This window comes from Oncorhynchus clarkii, chromosome 25 (genome assembly GCF_045791955.1).
Source record: "Oncorhynchus clarkii lewisi isolate Uvic-CL-2024 chromosome 25, UVic_Ocla_1.0, whole genome shotgun sequence".
NCBI lineage: Eukaryota > Metazoa > Chordata > Actinopteri > Salmoniformes > Salmonidae > Oncorhynchus > Oncorhynchus clarkii.
The window spans coordinates 19,132,670-19,147,730 of record NC_092171.1 but is presented as its reverse complement, the minus strand read 5'-3'; the positions used below and the strand labels follow the sequence as shown (position 1 = coordinate 19,147,730).

General features: G+C 38.6%; 1 protein-coding gene across 2 annotated transcripts; it reads left to right on the top strand.

The window, feature by feature from the left end:
• The first annotated feature begins 3,834 nt into the window (after positions 1-3,834).
• On the top strand, positions 3,835-10,301 carry LOC139383716 (visual system homeobox 2-like). Of its 2 annotated transcripts, none has more exons than XM_071128271.1 (5): positions 3,835-4,441; positions 4,846-4,930; positions 6,056-6,179; positions 8,684-8,864; positions 9,278-10,301. In XM_071128271.1, the coding sequence occupies exons 1-5, from the start codon at positions 4,027-4,029 to the stop codon at positions 9,589-9,591; spliced, it is 1,119 nt and encodes a 372-aa protein (XP_070984372.1). In that variant the 5' UTR covers positions 3,835-4,026; the 3' UTR covers positions 9,592-10,301. The 2 variants fall into 2 exon arrangements, with proteins under 2 accessions (XP_070984372.1, XP_070984371.1); XM_071128270.1 differs by having other exon boundaries at positions 9,215-10,301.
• Positions 10,302-15,061: the final 4,760 nt, after the last annotated feature.

Genomic DNA, 15,061 nt, shown 5'->3' with positions numbered 1-15,061 from the left:
GCTGTCATCAGTACTGGCTCACTGTTTCAACACAGCTATAGAGTTAGGGGCCCGGGCTTGATTCAGCACTATAACAGGCTGAATCACAAAATGTGTTGGATTTACCTGCTGGCAGTCTTAGAGTAGAAAAATGCTGCTTTCATTCATATCTGCTGCACAGTATAGCGCGACTGCAGATGTGTGCTTGGGGAGCGTCGGTGATCCTTCATTTTGATTGCATAGTATGAAATATCAAGCTCAAGCAATCTGCAGGGGTTGGGCTAATGCATAGTTATGTTACTGATACAGCCCATCACATAGCCCATTATCTAGTGACCTTCCTGTGGATTGAAAGTTATTTACTTATTCATTATTACAAATAGACTTCAAGCCTTTCCAATCAAAATGACTGCAGACTGAAGACTCAACTGGTATTTATTCAAAGGGGGAGGTTTTAATTTGCAACATTTAGATGCCTGGGGAAATGGGAAGATGCAGTTTAACACCCTCTGCTTTGACCTCTAGCCTATAGAGGTCAATACTTCTTTTTTTTTTACCGCAGGACATCAGTTTGTCGGACACACTAGAAAATCATGTTTGGAATGGATATGTAATGTGTTTTAAAGCTAAAGCCCACATTTGTTTATTTATTCCACTTTTCAGCCTTATATCATCCTCAGGCCATCCACTTGAGTTGGGATCTTGAACTATAGAAGTGTTTCTCATACCATTGTTTGAGGGCAATCTGGTTTACACAACATGACAACTCGCCCACAGCAAGATGGAAACAGGGGGAACAGGGGGAAACAACAGATAAACACATTTTTGCAACAGCTGTTTGTTTACCATTTAATCTGCAGCCTTTGGATGTTGTGGTCTTTGATGGGAAACCCAATATACACGAATGAGTGAACTAAAACTGCCTTTAATCTAGAACCCTATTAGACCGTTCGCTCATCTGCATGCAAATCAGGGTGGAGTCATTTTGATATGGAGATGGGTTATTAAAGCCTAGTGAGAGAGAGAGGGTCTCCAGCAACAATAAACAACAAAGCCGTGATAGATTGCAACAGAAGTGGTGGTGGAGTGAGGGCAGGAACCCGCGGTATAATTGACAGGTCATCCTGACTCACGGTTCCATGTGAATAGATGGGTTTATCTCTACTGGCTGATGCGTCATTAGCATATTCCCGATAACATTGATTTCTTCATTACCCGTAATGAAATTTTGACTTAATAGCCTCCTAATTAGTTTCAACTGGTCATCGAGTAATTGTGTCGGTAATTTTTTTCTCCCTCTTAATCTGTGGCTCAATTTTTACTGTTTGATGTAAAATATGATTTTGCTGAACAGATTCGTTTTAGGTCTGGGCTATAGTTTACAATATTTATTTTGTTTTAACCTCTGTGTCTCTCACCCTATCGACTAGATCAGATATGAACGAAATCTAAATGGTCTGTAGATTAACTCAACAACAAAATAGGATGTCAGAATTGCCATTTCACTAGAAGTATGCATTCTGGCGCACAAATTGCAACACCCTAATTGCTAGGCCTATTTATCTACATCGAAAGGGTGTTTTCCTCAAATGTGTAAGATGTAGTCCTAGCATGACACAAAACAGATACAGTCTGTAATGTCTTGCTTATAAATCTGATAATCCCGTTGATGCCTGGTGTGGGTTATCTCTCTGTCAATAGTCATGGCTGGACATCATACGTAAATTTCACATCCACAATAACAAGTTCCCATAGAATCAGCATGTAATTTCTTGTTGTGGAATAACTAAGTAGGCATACTAATTGTCCATTGTGTTTCATTGGCTAAAACCTTGTCAGTCACGTGATTTTAGATTTTTATCAACTGTTTTTGCCACGCGCCAACATTGCTTTCTTCCTCTGGCCCGCCTGATTCTCTGCCCGTCCCCTTTAAACCAGGACATGTATTCATCTGTTACCACATGGCACTTAGATAAGATCTGAGTTTGCTTTGTCCCCCTCAAATAGTTTCAGGCCATTTCCATAAATGATCTTGGTGTAATTATCTGTGCAGATGTTCAAATTGTGCCACACACACCTCAAAACTCACCCAGTCTCTATGCGTAAAATGTTTGTATTAATTTCTTGACCCATGGAGCTGTTCACAAGTAGGCCTAATCGTAAATATGCTCCTCATTAGGGCATTTATTTGTGTCCAAGGCAGTATTGACAAAAGAAGGCTGCCATATCTAAATATTTTCCAAATTGTTGTTTACATTTGAACATTATTCTGGTACTCTGCAAATGCCCAATAGAATGTGATTAAACATGTCAAACTATTTAATTATTTATTCATTATATTCAAAACTAACCAAGTATAGGCTACTTTGTAAATTGCACCAAATGTAGGCCTTATTGTTATTTTATTTAGCGGAAAAGACTCCTAATATTTAGGATAAAGAAGTATATTGGAAGTATAAAAGGGTGGCTATATATAATTCCTTGATGAACATTTTAAATTATAAGAAAAACGTCAATTTAATTATACCAAATCAATGTTTTTCAAATAGGCAAATTCGATAAGATATAGGGGAAAAAAATCGAAATAGATCATTTTTACATTAAAATACAATAGGCTATATGTTCTCCCCATTAAAATATGAAACATAAACTGACTATCTAAACTAAGCGACTTGTGCATATAGAAAGATAAACTACAAAGCCTCCACACAGAGTTAAATTGTTTAGGATTGCAACGGGGATTAAAATGTGGATTGGATAAAACCCATTAGCAAGACAAATAGGGCCTAAAGAAAATGATGTAACACATTAAACATCCGATAAAATGGTGCAATGTTTGATAATGGTAATCATCTTTATTAATGTCATTGCACTTTATGAACATGCTTGGCATGCTCCCCAAATGACCCCATGCATCAATAACTATCCTTTTCTAAACGATTAAGAGTGATATAGGCTAGGCCTAATGCTGTTTTTGTTCGCATTAATTAATTTGTGAACGTTGTTTAGTAAATAGCTTCTAATGCCTACACGTTGGTAGCCCAGATTCTTTCCTAATTTTCCATTTATTTTGCGAAATGCCCATCTCCGTCTTGTATGCTGCTGTGAGATCAGTCTCTAGCGAAGCAGGGATGTGTTTTCGCGTCCAGCTGTCGTTATGGAGAGGCTTTGATGTCCATGTGATGGTTTCCTTGCCTCGGATCAATTATCCGTCCATGTGTGAGGCAAGGGATGGACATAGCGATCATAGAAGATGGAAATAGCACTAGAAGAGGCGGCAGTTAGCCTAGTGGTTAGAGCATTGGGTAACCGAAAGGTTGCTAGATCGAATCCCCGAGCTGACAAGGTAAGAATCTGTCGTTCTGCCCCTGAACAAGGCAGTTAACCCACTGGTCCAAGGCCGTCATTGTAAATAATAATTCATTCTTAACTGACTTGCCTAGTTAAATATAGGTAAAAAAAAGATGGACTGAAACATGCGTTTTATTTTTATGAAACTAAACTATTTTTATGGTAACTAAATCCAGGCCCGGATTCATTCAATCCGCTTCATATAGTTTTAATTCTGCATGGCATTATAATATCGAGATCACGTTTAAATACCAGAATCATTTTTATAGTCAATATACAGTATAAACGAGTACACACGCTAGCCCACAAACGAAAAACATTTCAAAAGGCCTGTGGCTGCATTGATGCAATTGTTTTCAATAGATTGGATGAATAGCATGGCTTTAACTACGTGCACCTGTTTCATTCTCTTTATCCGCAGGCGTTTTGGGTATCCTCACACTCTCGGTTTTGTGCCCATAGCCTTAATATATCAGTTCTTAGCGAATAAACCATTTCCAAAGGCGCGTAATGCTTGATGCGCAGGAATCCCGAAAAATCCCTAGTAGTTGATTGGCTGCTGGGCTCTGACTCTTGTTGGGGTGGACCTGTTTGATAAAATAACCATTTTCAAGAGTCTGGAGTAATACAGAGTGGTTCGTGCACTGGGGACCGACCTGCGAGCCGCTAAAAATAGGGAATACTATCGAAGACACCATGACAGGTAAACAAGGAGCTGTGCTATCTGAAACGCTGAATATATCCAAAACGTCCACTCTCGGTGCTAACGGAGGTAACAGTCTGCACCAACAATCAAAGAACAGCGCCACGCACCCTCCCAGATGCACGGGATTCGGGATCCAGGAGATTTTAGGGCTGAATAAAGACTCTTCGGCGGTCCCGAGGAGCACCCTGCAGTCTCTGCCATCTGGGGCGCACCTGCTTGCCGCCAGGTCAATGCTTGGTACCGCTGGTGTCGGAGTTGGGATGGGATTAATCGGGCCTGGAGGGATTCCGTCGTTCTACAGCCAACCAGCGTTTTTGGAGGTCCTGCAGGACGCGCAGAACGTTCACTTGCAGCCCCACAATAGAACTGTGGGACCTCTGGACCACAGCCAGTCCGCCAGTTCGGGTAGGAATTTCAGTCGTTGTCATTAGCCTGAAATAAGGACTTAAAATATATGCTTGTATTTATTCGAATAATAATTGTAATATTATTATTAGGCTGAGCTATAAAGGGACAATGGATAACCATTGGCTAATAATAATATACAATAATAGCAATAGGCTACTTATGTCAGTAAGTAGGCCGTCATTGTAAATAAGAATTTGTTCTTAACTGACTTGCCTAGTTAAATAAAGGTAAAATAAATAAAACATAGTTTTAAAAAATATAACAGTAACAAAATACAACGATAACATTTGTGTTGGAGAAATTGTACTCAATGTCATCACTAACAATTGTGATAACACATTGGAAATTATCTAATGTCTCAAACGAGTCATTCACGTTGTCACGTTTTCTAATATTCACAGACTCGGAAGATTTTTCGTCAAACGAACGAAAACTCTCAAAGACCTCATTAAGCCAGAGCAAGAAACGGAAGAAAAGACGGCACCGGTAAGCGTTGCATTCCAACACATTATATTATTGTTTTATCAGAATTTCTGAAGCTCGCATGTTTCATAATTTTTGGTGTGGCCTAACACTCCTTTTTAATATTACATTGTTTAGGCATTTTGAACTGTCTTAATTCAACAACAAGATTAGACTAGGATATAATTTGAAATAGTAGCCTGTGCTAATTACTGAGATGATTTACAGGTTGTCAGTGGCCATTAGGCTATCAATAACCGTATATACCTAACAAACATGGAATTAAATCGAATAGGGTCTAGGCCTATATGTTTGAAATTCAAGTTAATTAAACGCAATTAGGCAACGCATTGCCTTATTTCCCAATAGCCCTTGGTTTCAAATGTTTGACATGTTTCATAGCAAATACATAATATTTACACCTCGTATTTTATTTCAAGCGTGAATTTGCAGGCTAGCCTACTCTAACATGTCCGTCTTTTTTCATATATTTTTATGTATATTTGTTTTGGGGTGTGAAAACATTGGCCTATTTTAACCATCGAGTGTAGGCCTACAAGTAGGCTATGTCAAAACCTTTCATGGAGATAGGCTTAGTCTGTGAATACTCTTATTCAATAAGGGTGATCAGACATTGAAATGGAAAAATATGATTCCCTTTATACCAGCATATATCCCTATAAAGGAATAGACCCTGCAAAAAAATGTTTTGCTAACCTTTTTAATGAATCCCCTTATTTTTTGTAGCCTACTCACTGAATGCATGTTTATAGTCCTACACATTGGCTTCTGGGATACATGCACTGCCTCAAATCGGCTACTGAATAGGCCTTTTTAAAATTATTGTAAACAAATAATAAGAGAATAAATCATCAAATCTAGCAGCTGCTTTTGGAGGCCATGTGAGTTAGTCTACTGTAGGTCTATTTCTAAAATGCACCATTGTTGTTAATGTACCTAAGATGAAATGCATACAGACACCTTGGATAGATAAGATGTAATGGAATGCATTGCCACCATACAAATGAAGGTGTGCATTTGTGCATCTGATCTGTTTGAAATAAATAATAGCCAACCGAGCTTGCCTATTAGTCGCCTTTCGAACATTTTTCAATGTCCACAATTTACACATATTTCATATTCCTACAGAACCATATTCACATCTTACCAGCTCGAGGAATTGGAGAAGGCCTTTAACGAAGCCCACTACCCTGATGTGTATGCACGGGAGATGCTGGCTATGAAAACAGAGCTTCCTGAGGACAGAATACAGGTATGACTACAGGTTATAGCCTATTGTTGGCACTGTTGTTATTGTATCATGTCAGGGGAAATGTATTTTGTAACTGCAGTTCTTCCTCCCCTAAATAGCATTTAAATGTCTCAAAACAGCATTCTTCATGTTAATAATATTTTTTATTTGATTGGAATATCATGTCAAATATAGTTTTTTATATAATTCGCATTGTCCCTTGCAAGAAACTCAAATGTACTTATTATGTTACTCTCCAAAATATTTCCTACAGGAGAACCTGTGCTAATTGTAAAATGTATTTCTCCAATGAGATGTGATTATCAGTGACACAATAGTTTTTTTAAACACCTTTTCTGCATTTATTTTGGAGCAAGCACTACTAAAGGGATACTTCAGGATTTTGTAAATTAAGCCCTTTATCTACTTTCCCTGAGTCAGATGAACTGGTGGATACCATTTTTATGTCTCTGCATGTAGTTTGAAGGTAAATTGCTAACCTGCATTAGTGCAATTGCTAACTAGCGTTAGCGAATGCTAGTGGATACCAAATACTTCCAGTCATTGCGCTAACGCTAGTTATCAATTGTCATTGCACTGACGCTAGTTAGCAATGGCTTGCGAAACTACCTCTAACTTCCTTCATACTGGATGGCGAGACATCAAAATGGTATCCGAGTTCATCTGACTCTGGGCAAGTAGATAAAGGTCCAACATTCATTGTCATAATCCCGAAGTAGCCCTTTAAACCAATACTGACATCTGCCACTGTACATTGGGACCATAATCTGCGTTTGATATGTATTATAATAATTCAGATAAAGTCTCTTACAAACAATTTCAGTCATTCACAAAGAAGGCCTATGGTATCAGGTGTTTTTTGCGTCCCCGGCCAGAATAAAGGACATTGGTACCTGAATAGGTTTATGCTGTGTAGACCTATAGGCAGGTCTACCTTTGTTGCTTTAACCTTGACATTTAAATAGCCTGGGCCTAGGTTATAAAGCAGGCGTCTAATAACCAATGAATGGCGTGGAAAATGAAAAGTAAAGTGATATAGGCTTACTCTGCACTTGACGAAATAGTTAGCTCCTTAATGTTTTACGGAGGAGGCAAAGTGAGCCCACATAAATCGAACAATAATGCCTCTCTACCTGTCTGAACAAAGACACCTCTAGTAGCATCCTCGCCAGATAATCTCTCATTAGGTGTAGTTGGATGTGAAACAATTTGTTCTCGGACAGGAGCACTAACGACCTAATCAAGCTATCAAGGCAGAAGAAGATTGCGGTGTGACCTGGACCATCCATCTGCCCGAGCGGCGTTTAATTTCGTTCTCATTATGGCTCTTCGCCGCGAATAAATAATAAGGAAAAAAAACTGTATTCCAATCCTAAATAAAATTAACATCCAATTTTCTCATACAGTCTAATTAGTTGAATCAGATGAGCATGCCTTGTTCCAGGGGGAAGCTGGCTCGAGACGCGGGGAGTTCAAATGATATAACTACATTGAATTTATTAGCACGGGTCAATAGTGCCGCTCCCCGGAGTCCCGCTCGTTTAATTTCCCGTGATATTTGCCCGCCTGTCCACCATCGATTGAGCTTGAAATTAACTTAGTTTTCAATCAGTCTTGGCGTGCCCTAGGGGTCGCTTCTGCTCGCAGCTTCCCCCTCAGCTTCCTTTGAGGGCCAGAGAAGCAATTTCTTATAAAAAAAGTATATTGTATGAAATAAGGGCTATCATTAGAATGAACAGAAAAAGGTTTGAAATGGTTTTGTTAATTTTCAATTTAATGTCTGGTTCCCCTCCACAGTCGAGACATCTCTGTGCTTGCACCTCCTCTTTTGTTTTTTGCACTTTACACACAGCCATCAGATGTGGCCAAGTAGGCTGTTTAACAGCTCTGTGTTGTGCTATGAAATCAATTTGGCCTCTCACTGAGCTGACATATAGCATGGGGCCCCAACCAGTGGTCATGGAGTTCCACATTTGGCATTGGGCAAGTTGATGTTTCACTGAATATTCTTCCACACTACCTCAGACTGGGTGGAGATAGCCAAACATTGTATAAGGGGTCTTACAGAGTTCTCAAAACAACACAACACTAGAGTGACTGAAATAAAACCAGATTTAGTTATGTTGTTTTCACAAATTATAGAACAGAATTGGCATGAAGGGCCATTGGGTCTTTATTTGGAATCTCATTAGCGTTTCCAAAAGCAGCAGCTGGCGTCCACAAAAAAAAAAAACATAACAAGTAACAAACACTGATACATTGATAGACAAGGACAGTCACACAAATGTAGAATACAACGATATACAACCAATAAAACAACAAAAATGATACAAACAATTTTTCAAGAGTTGGAACACTGTGGCGCAATGTGATGGTAGTGCTAAAGCCTTTTAAGGTGGTGGTGTCTGTCAGAAGACTCATTGATGCTGCTAGTGTCAGTGTGTCTGAATATTGCTAGATTCAGTGTTGATAGGTGGTACTTAATGACTCCTCCTGGGTTAAAGGTCTGGTTTCAGAACCGCAGGGCCAAATGGAGGAAGAGGGAGAAGTGCTGGGGACGCAGCAGTGTGATGGCAGAGTATGGGCTGTATGGAGCCATGGTCCGTCACTCCATCCCCCTACCGGATTCCATCCTCAAGTCTGCCAAGGATGGCATCATGGACTCTTGTGCCCCATGGCTGCTTGGTATGAGACTAATGTTCAATCTACAGCAGGTTTCATCCTCCATGCTTTGAATTAATTCTTGCTCTCATATATTCTCCACATTCTACTTTTCTACTTGTGATGGTGGGGTGTGTTCCTCGTCATTCAGGACAGAGGGAAAATACTTTATTATTGGTTTCATCCTTTCATCAAATGGCTCTGAAATTATCAAGATATCATCATTTATATTTGGTAGGCTTACTTCTTGCGTAGTGGGGGAAAAAACTATACAGCAAGTATTGACTATTGGTCTACATTTATTATGCATCCTCAATTTGAAGATCATATTCCTATAGCTAAATCAGAACTATTTCTTTGTTTAATATTTTCAGTTGAAGATGGCTTTCCAATCAGCAGACGCTTTTCTAAATCCGAATACCCCCAATTCTTTACAGGGATGCACAAAAAGTCCATGGAGACCACGGTCGTCCAGCCAACAGGGAAGTTCGACATACCCCAGCAGCCAGCCATTCAGAGAGGAGAAGAATGTGACGTGGAGGAGAAGAGGCCGGAGGGCAAGTCACCCATCTCCAAAGAGGAACTGAGGGAGAACAGCATCGCAGCACTCAGGGCAAAAGCACAGGAGCACAGTGCCAAGGTGCTCGGGACTGTTACATGTGAGAGACCAGAGAGCAAAGTGGAGAGACAGGCAGCAGAGGAAAAATCTAGTGGCCCTTTGAGTCCAGTGGAAGAGCCCAAGAGTCCATAGACCCTCACTTTGTAAAGACTTTGCAGTTCTCTTGACTGTTCTCTAAACGTCTGTATGGACTCAACTAGATCTATCAGTTTTATTCAGTGTTCCCTGAGGTTTTTACATGTTGAACTCATCCTAGATCTCTATTATGCTGTTTTAAAATGACCTTATTTAAACTGGTCTTCCTATTGGAGAGATAAGATAACTGAATTTGTCTCTTATTGACTAAGAAAAACACCAATGCACTTTCTGTCTTTCTTACTCCCCGACATTCATACATATATTGTTGCTTATATATTGTTAAAACGTGTTTAATATGGGGGTTAACACTACATACATATGTATATTGCTGACAACCCCTATAACTAGAAGATACCCACTTTACACATGTCTCTCATTGAATATTCTTAAACTACTCATTCAGTATGCAAAGTGCATACTTGTGTTTGTTAGAATGAGCCAATTAGGACATTTGTTGATATATAAGTAGCCAATCTTTGAAAGTATACTGTACATTGAATTCACAGCATCCATAATATTGATGCTGACTATGTTTCTTGTATAGTCGCTCCCTGAAGACTCATATTCAAGATTTTTCTTTGGGATGATGATGTATGAGAGGGAAAACAATTTTCTCTTAATTATTAGGAACACGACAATTAAAAAGTTATCTTACCTTGTTATTATGCTGTATATAATAAAGATAAAGAAAGATAGCTCACAAAGGCACTGTTAAAACATCATTTTATGTGGTCTTTAAATGTTTGCGTTTTTGTTTCATAGTCTGAATAATATGCAATACAGAGTATAATTAGTTTTGTTGATGAGGTCTGCTGTTGCTTGATTTAGTGTTTTACCTAAACACAAAGCCAAGTGGCCAGGTGGACCTGCAAGAGAGAAGCTGTAGCTCAAATAATTATCTACAGTATATTCTTCACTATATTTGTCTTTTCTCCTGTCCACTACCTGGGCATACTTATGCTATTTCTGTCTTCAGTAAGTAGTAGTAAGTCCTGGACTGCTGTACCAGACAATGGAGGCTCTAAAAACGACCAGAGTTCAAATCAAATCAAATTTTATTTGTCACATACAATGGGTGTAAACTTTATCATGAAATGCTTGCTTACGAGTCCTTCCCAAAGGTGCAGAGTTAATGCAAAAAAATGTAATACAAAAATAGTAAGAAAAGGGGAATAAAATACACAAAGATTAAGTTATATACAGAACCATACATTTCTTAGAACTTGGCGAGAGCTGGACAAAATCATGTTCTTTCCTTGGTATTTCATTACTTTAAAATACAGTTTCCTAACATTTCAAACATGGTTCCATTTAATTACATTTTTGGTCATGTTCTAGGAACGTTTTCCAACTGGTTTGACATTGGGAATGTAATATATTTCACAGCAGTTTAGATGGTACAATGATTCTCTACACTCTACACTCTACATGCATGTTTTGTCACATAAACTGAAATTATGCGAACTATTCGAATTTTAGCAACCAGGAAATGGCAGAGCGATTTCTGCATAGTGCATCTTTTAAGCATAACATTTCCTGCAATTTTTTTCTCGTGGTTCTTTAAAGACATGTTCTCAGTAGGTTCAGAGAACGTTAAAAAAAACATTATTTTGTGGGATTTTCAGTACTTCAGTATAACAGTTGACTTTGAAATGGGGTCCGTTTGAATAGACCAAAATGAACAGTTTCGCATGAGTAAAAAAAAACATAGTATACTAGGTCCATCCAGGTGGCTCAGTGGTCTTATTCCATAGATATAGAACAGAAGATCATAGGTTTGAATCTCATTGATGCTATGCTGCAATGTTTGCATGATTAATGCCTAAGCAAATTAATTTCCATGTGTCCTATCTGTGCTTGGAGCTAAACTAAGCCAGCAGTGTTATTAAAAGTCTTATTGAAATATTCGGTGAATGTTTTAAGGAAGTTATTAAAAAACTCAAAATAACCTATAATTTCCGTTGATAAAACCTCCCAGTAGAACTTTCAGGTAATTGTAGTAAAATGTCCTCAGGACCTGCCTTCAACTAAAAATGTACATTCCCATAACAGGCAAAATGTTCACTTCCATTCTCAGAACGTTTAAAAAACGTTATATTTTATCGGTCAGAAAACATATGGCTTTATTCCCAGAACCAATGGGAAACCCAAACCCACAACTTCCAAGGAACCAAATGTGCTAGCTGGGAGTACCATGTCACTGTGTAGGGGTACGAGGTACAGAATATGAGGTAGATATGTACATAAAGGCAGGGTATAGTGACTAGGCAGCAGGATAAATAATAAGAAATAGTAAAATAAAGAACAGAGTAGGAGCAGCTTATGATGTGTGTGTGTGTGCATGCATGCCTACATGCGTGTGTGTGCGTATGTAGTGTATGTGAATGTGTGTGGGTTTGTGTGAGTGTCAGTGTAGTGTGTGAGAGTGTATACATATGGTGTATATATAGTATTGTAAGTGTGCATAGACTCAGTGTAAGATAGGGTCAATGCAAATAGTTTGGGTAACCATTTAATTAGCTATTTAGCAGTCTTATGGCTGTTTAGCAGTCTAATGGATTGGGGGTAGAATCTGTCTCGGAGCCTGTTGGTACCATTTGCCGTTTTGTCCTTGTCATTCCCTGTGCAAGATGCTCCGTTGGTCATGCTGATTAGAAGGTGGCTAGCTGGTCCTATACCTGCATGCTCTGCCTGTTCCCAGGGAAGCCAAGTGCAGTATTTTGTTCTGCTGCCTGTAATCCATTGAAGTAGAGAGGCTTCAATCTCTCAGATTAAAGTATGGGGCCAGTGCATAAGGGTCATATCGGAGAGGGGAGCCAGTGAGAGTAGCTCAGATGAGGTGCTCTCAGCCTGTATTAAAGGCACCTGCTCTGTTACTTAGCCAGAACCATATCTGTCTCCATTAATGCTGTTTTATCCTGTTATTCTAGATGTTTAGATCACTTATCCATCCAGCTTTTTTAAGTATGCACATACTGCTAGCTGAAATGCTGAGCTGTCTTACATTCATTGGTTCATATTAGGTCAACATGATTTCAGTTTAGAATAGATTTGGATGCAAGACAGAATCCCACAGATTGCATGTTGATTAAGATTCACTCCGAATGATCTATTAAATGATCTATTACTGTATACTATTCTAAACCAGAGGTTTGAATATTTCAAGCCTTTTTGTATCTCTTGGGTGGATCTTTTATTACTTCCTTTATGAAATGAACCATTCCAAGCCATTCATAGCAAATATAGAACATTTCCATTGAGCAACAGGCAGATGAGTAGGCTGTCAGTAGGCATCATGACATTTGCACACTGGATGCTTCCCATATGCCCCCCCCCCCCCCCCCCCCCCCCCCCCCAATTATTAACAAAATAGCTGATTTGATTGGTCAAGACCAACTAGTTGAAAAATATCAGAATTGGCTGCCTAAATGCAGTCATCATGTCACAGGAGAGGGAAAATATGGTGTACCGTATATAGTGACACTCATTAAATTTACACTGTAAATTCAACCCTAATTTACATCAATTTACTTAGCATCAGTGTAATCAATTCAATGACATCTGGTGTGATAATGCCTGGATTGTGTTAACAAAATTATGTTTTAGGAAACATCCCTTTCATTCATATGTGTCACTCTTGATTCAGTGGATCAGTTTATTAGAAATGCCAGAAACTTCAGATCACATCCAACAAATTATATTTTATACACATCTAAACCTTTGGAATATTTGGAATCTTAATATCCACTCTGGTTTCTGTTTGCTGGATCTAAATGAAAACACTCAGAGAGATAAACAAAATGAAGTTGGCATCCTGCATTTTAAAACTAGGCAAAAAAGTGAATGGATAAAAGTTTCATCACTTTGTTTGTACATCTGCTGTGGAGCTGAGATTTACCATTAGCTATTTGAGAGGATATTTGTCTGTCATAAACGTTATGTGAACAGCTTGTTGTTGAGGGTCCAGTTCACTATTTGCTATAAGGCTCTTCCAACAGTATTACAGGATTCTGAGGATCCACAACGTGTCATTGCACTGTTTTGTCCCTCTAAACTGTAAAGACAGTTTACAAAATAGTGCAATGACACGTTGTGGATCCTCAGAATCCTATAATACTGTATAGCAAATAGTGAACTGGACCCTTAGCCAGGATACATAAACTCACAAATTAAATGACTTGGGCTAAGAGATACGCAGAGTGAAGATTATTCATTTAAGTGTAAAGCTATTTAATCCTTTGAAAGTGCAATGGATGCTTATGAGGGATCATGTTTGTTGACGAGAAAGCTGTTTATATTAGATATGTCATTTATCATATTTCTCCTGATGGAAAGATGAAACTCCAGTTCTTTAAACTGTAAGATAAGAGGTTTTATGTAAAAATAGTCTTCTTAACACAACATTAAAAACACAATTTCTTCTGAGTGATTGTCTTTGTCAAGTACAAGAAAAAAAGTGGAGTTAATCAATGAGAAAAGGCTCATAAACCATGTTACAAATGGCACATTAGGGTTGAATGGAGATGAAACCAACATCATTTCCTATGGCAACAGCTCTGCACATAGCAGCTCAGAACAGCAGCATGTGAAAGTGACTGTTACAAAATCATTATATATGTCAATAACCCATTTCCAGTCCACCATCTCATTCCATCAGTTTGTTCATTTAGGAGATAAACTGCACTGCAAAGAGAGGGTTAAACATTCTGGACCCCTGTTCATCACAAGAGCAATTCAGACTTCACTATCTGTCTATCACTGGCCTTATAGTCAGCAGCTGGAACTTCAGAAAGCCCTTTTATGGTTGGTTGAAGTGAATTGACTTCATAAACTAATGTAAACTTCATAAAATCATTGCTATATCTGTGAATTATATTTATATTATATTATATTATATGCAGTTTCTTGTGAGTTGACATAATGTGACCGCAGCCCTATATGCCAATGGAATTAAATGTAATGTTATTCTGCCCTCTGTTGGGTACTTTGGGGAAGGCATGCATCTAAACAGTGTTTCACTGATGGTAGGATGAAGGGTTTGGAGGACTACAGTTCTTATACTCTTATAATATATGTCTGTTTGTGGTCAATATGCTCCAGAGGGAGCAAAATAATCAAGTCCAGCTAAACATTCAACCTCATGCATATGTCCGGCTAGGTATGAATTCTACCTAAGCTTGCTGTTCTTTGTTTGCTTGTTGTTTTCAACACTGTTGAGATTAATCACACTTTTTAATGTATGATTGTTTTCCTCATATGTTACAATGTGAGGCGGCAGGTAGCCTAGTAGTTAGAGCATTGGACTTGGAACCGAAAGGTTGCAAGATGGAATCCCTGAGCTGACAAGGTAAAAATCTGTCCTTCTGCCCCTGAAAAAGGCAGTTAACCCACTGTTCCTAGGAAATCATTGAAATAAGAATTTGTCCTTTACTGACTTGCCTAGTTTTAAAAAATGCTGTCCATC

Excerpts from the sequence above, each read along its gene's own strand:
- LOC139383716 (XM_071128270.1), top strand. The coding sequence starts at position 4,027 with ATGACAGGTAAACAAGGAGCTGTGCTATCTGAAACGCTGAATATATCC. Across the intron at positions 4,442-4,845 it reads CAGCCAGTCCGCCAGTTCGG|ACTCGGAAGATTTTTCGTCA; the intron begins GTAGGAATTTCA and ends TAATATTCACAG. Across the intron at positions 6,180-8,683 it reads TTCCTGAGGACAGAATACAG|GTCTGGTTTCAGAACCGCAG; the intron begins GTATGACTACAG and ends CCTGGGTTAAAG.